Below are 3,387 nucleotides of genomic sequence, written 5' to 3'. Positions count from 1 at the left end.
ATATATATATATCTACTACATATATATATATATATATACTTATATATATATGTATATATATAATATATATACATACATACATGCATATATATATATATATATATATTTATATATATATATATATATATATATAGTGTATATATTGTGTATATATATTGTATATACATAGTGTATGTATATTATTCTGGAAAAATTATTTTAAGTCGAATTACCAATTGCTGGTCATGAGAGGATGGCATTTAGGAGAGCAGATCACTACCAGGAATATGGTACTTTGCATTGAATATACATTGTATTGAAGCTTCCCATAGTTAGTATCACTCCCCTTGTCTAGGATTCAAACTGACAGAGTGCATGGATTTCTGATCCACGTGTTCTACCCGTATCGCTACACAAGTTTGCTTATGTTTAATCAAGCCCCAGACAACTTGTATACACACACTCATCCCGTCTGGTTCTGATCATACGCACCAATCAGGATGGCGGGTTCAACAACCAGCATCAACAGAACTACAACATACCGATGATGGACAACAGCCTGAACGGAGCAGCAAGACCAGCGCGACGAGGGTCACCCACCAAAATGGGTGCACCTCCTGTCCCCCAAATGGGTGCACAAATGCCCTCACACACGTCACGACAAAGCAATGAGCTGCAGTTCGAGGACTTCGGAAATCACTTCAGCACACAACAGCCCCCGAACTTCGGCGCACCCTCGCCACAGGCGGGTCAGATGGGCATGGCAGGCGGTCAGTATGGTATGTTGTTTGTGTGGATGTACATGTTATTAGTGTGTGTCGCTGTTGTGGATGTGTGGGTATCGGTGCACATGGTGTAGTGTATCTGGCAGTGGACGGGCAGACTACCTGAGTGGGTACGTAGCGATGTATGGGATGTGCGGATTATGGGTAGGTATACGCTGTTCTCTTGTGGTTCGAATGACGGGTTTAGGGTTTGGGTTTTAGGGTTGAGGGTTTTCAGGAGTAGTGTTGCACAGGAGACTCGTGCAGGTCACTCGCGCCTTAGCACTTTGGCACACACTCGCCACATACTGGTAGTAAAAGGAGGGGAGGGGGGAGAGAGATTTGGCAGTGGAGTTATTGTGTGTTATTGTGTTGTTATTGTGCGTTGTTGTGTTGTTATTGTGTGTTATTGTGTTGTTATTGTGTGTTATTGTGTGTTATTGTGTGTTATTGTGTGTTATTGTGTGTTATTGTGTGTTATTGTGTGTATGTTTTGGATATGTAGCTATAGCCTGTAGTCGCATGTTATAGGATTGATCTGTGAGTTGTGGGCCTGACTCTTGGCTTTTCACCTGTGCGTACGTGCACACAAAGGTAGGGATGATGCAGTCAGGTAACGTATCTGTGAGTCTGTGTGCTGTGTACGACTCACACACCTACCTGTGTACACGCACGCATCGGTGCCTCAAGATGCACAAGCATCGAGTCCACTCCTGTGGGTGTTACATGGACTGAATTAGTATCCATTCCTTTGTCCTAACGCATTACTGTCTCTGTAGGGGGAGAGATATATTCAGGAAGCATGTCTGCGCCTACGGCTCCTGAGGAGGTGCAAGGGACCTTTGGCTACGACAACGAACCACCTCTGCTGGAAGAGCTGGAGATCAACTTTGACCAGATCAAACACAAGGTGCAGTCTAGTGAGTGGTTCTATTCAAAGGTGCAGTCCAGTGGGTCTATAGAAAGGTGCAGTCTAGTGAGTGATTCTATTTAAAGGTGCAGTCCAGTGGGTCTATTTAAAGGTGCCGTCCAGTGGTTCTATTTAAAAGTGCAGTCCAGTGGTTCTATTTAAAGGTGCAGTCTAGTGAATGGGACTATTTAAAGGTGCAGTCCAGTGGGTCGATTTAAAAATGCAATCCAGTGGGTCTAGTTAAAGGTCCAGTCCAGTGTCTCTGTTTAAAGGTCCAGTCCAGTGGGTCTAGTTAAAGGTGCAGTCCAGTGGCTCTGTTTAAAAGTGCAATCTAGTGAGTGGTTCTGTTAAAAGGTGCAGTCCAGTGGTTCTATTTAAAGGTGCAGTCCAGTGGTTCTATTTAATGGTGCAGTCTAGTGAGTGGTTCTGTTTAGAGGGTGCAGTCCAGTGATTCTATTTAAAGGTGCAGTCCAGTGGTTCTATTTAAAGGTGCAGTCTAGTGAGTGGTTCTGTTTAAAGGTGCAGTCCAGTGATTCAATTTAAAGTTACCGTCCAGTGGTTCTATTTATATGTATCATTCGGTGTGCTTTGACCCACTCCACCACGTGTGGTGTGTCTGAGTATCCTCCGCACCAAATACTCACCCAGTGGTCACCCGTCTGTGCAGGCTGCTATGGCCCTCAATCCCATCCGACCAGGCGAGAGCAATCTGATGGACGATACAGACCTGGCAGGACCTCTGCTGTTTTGCCTCATGTTCGGTGGCTCGTTGTTACTGGTAGGTAGCTATGTGTACAAAAGTACACATATGCACTAAAATCCCTCGACCTCTGCTGTTTTGCCTCATGTTCGGTGGCTCGTTGTTACTGGTAGGTAGCTATGTGTATGTACACATATGCACTATAATCCCTTGACCTCTGCTGTTTTGCCTCATGTTTGGTGGCTCGTCGTTACTGGTAGGTAGCTATGTGTTTATGTACACACATGCACTATATTCCCTTGACCTCTGCTGTTTTGCCTCATGTTTGGTGGCTCGCTGTTACTGGTAGGTAGCTATGTGTACAAGTACACACATGCCCTGAGCTCCCTTCTCCAGTTGTCATCCCAACTGTACTCTATTCTGTCGTCCCATGCATCCGCGGGTCTCTATGATTAATCATCTACTCATCCTATCATATGTACATAACATGCTCTACAGATGGCAATCATCTACTCATTCTATCATTGTATACAATATGATCTACAGATGATAATCATTCACTCATCCTATCATATGTATATAGCATGATGTACAGATAGCTATCATCCACTCCTCCTATCATATGTATATAACATGATGTACAGATGGCTATCATCCACTCCTCCTATCATATGTATATAACATGATGTACAGATGGCTATCATCCACTCCTCCTATCATATGTATATAACATGATGTACAGATGGCTATCATCCACTCATCCTATCATATGTATGTAACATGTACTACAGATGGCTATCATCCACTCGTCCTATCATATGTATATAACATGATGTACAGACGACAACCATCCACTCATCCTATCATATGTATATAACATGATGTACCGATGGCAACCATCCACTCATCCTTTCATATATATTCACATGCTCTACAGAGTGGGAAGATTCACTTTGGGATCATCTATGGGGCGGCCTTGATAGGGTGCATAGCCCTATTCGCACTGCTTAATCTCATGAGCGATTCAAAACAAG

The 3,387-nt window shown here is 43.5% G+C and overlaps 1 protein-coding gene across 1 annotated transcript; it reads left to right on the top strand.

Moving 5' to 3' along the window:
• Positions 1–478: 478 nt before the first annotated feature.
• SARC_12997 (hypothetical protein) lies at positions 479–758 on the top strand (the record flags this gene model as incomplete). The annotated part of the gene is made up of 1 exon (XM_014292884.1): positions 479–758. A coding segment is annotated over one exon (280 nt), but the record flags the coding sequence as incomplete, so codon positions are not given.
• Between the last annotated feature and the right edge of the window lie 2,629 nt (positions 759–3,387).

Source organism: Sphaeroforma arctica (genome assembly GCF_001186125.1).
Source record: "Sphaeroforma arctica JP610 unplaced genomic scaffold supercont1.2793, whole genome shotgun sequence".
NCBI classification, from domain to species: domain Eukaryota; class Ichthyosporea; order Ichthyophonida; genus Sphaeroforma; species Sphaeroforma arctica.
The sequence above is the reverse complement of the archived record's forward strand: the minus strand, read 5'-3'. Positions and strand labels throughout refer to the sequence as shown.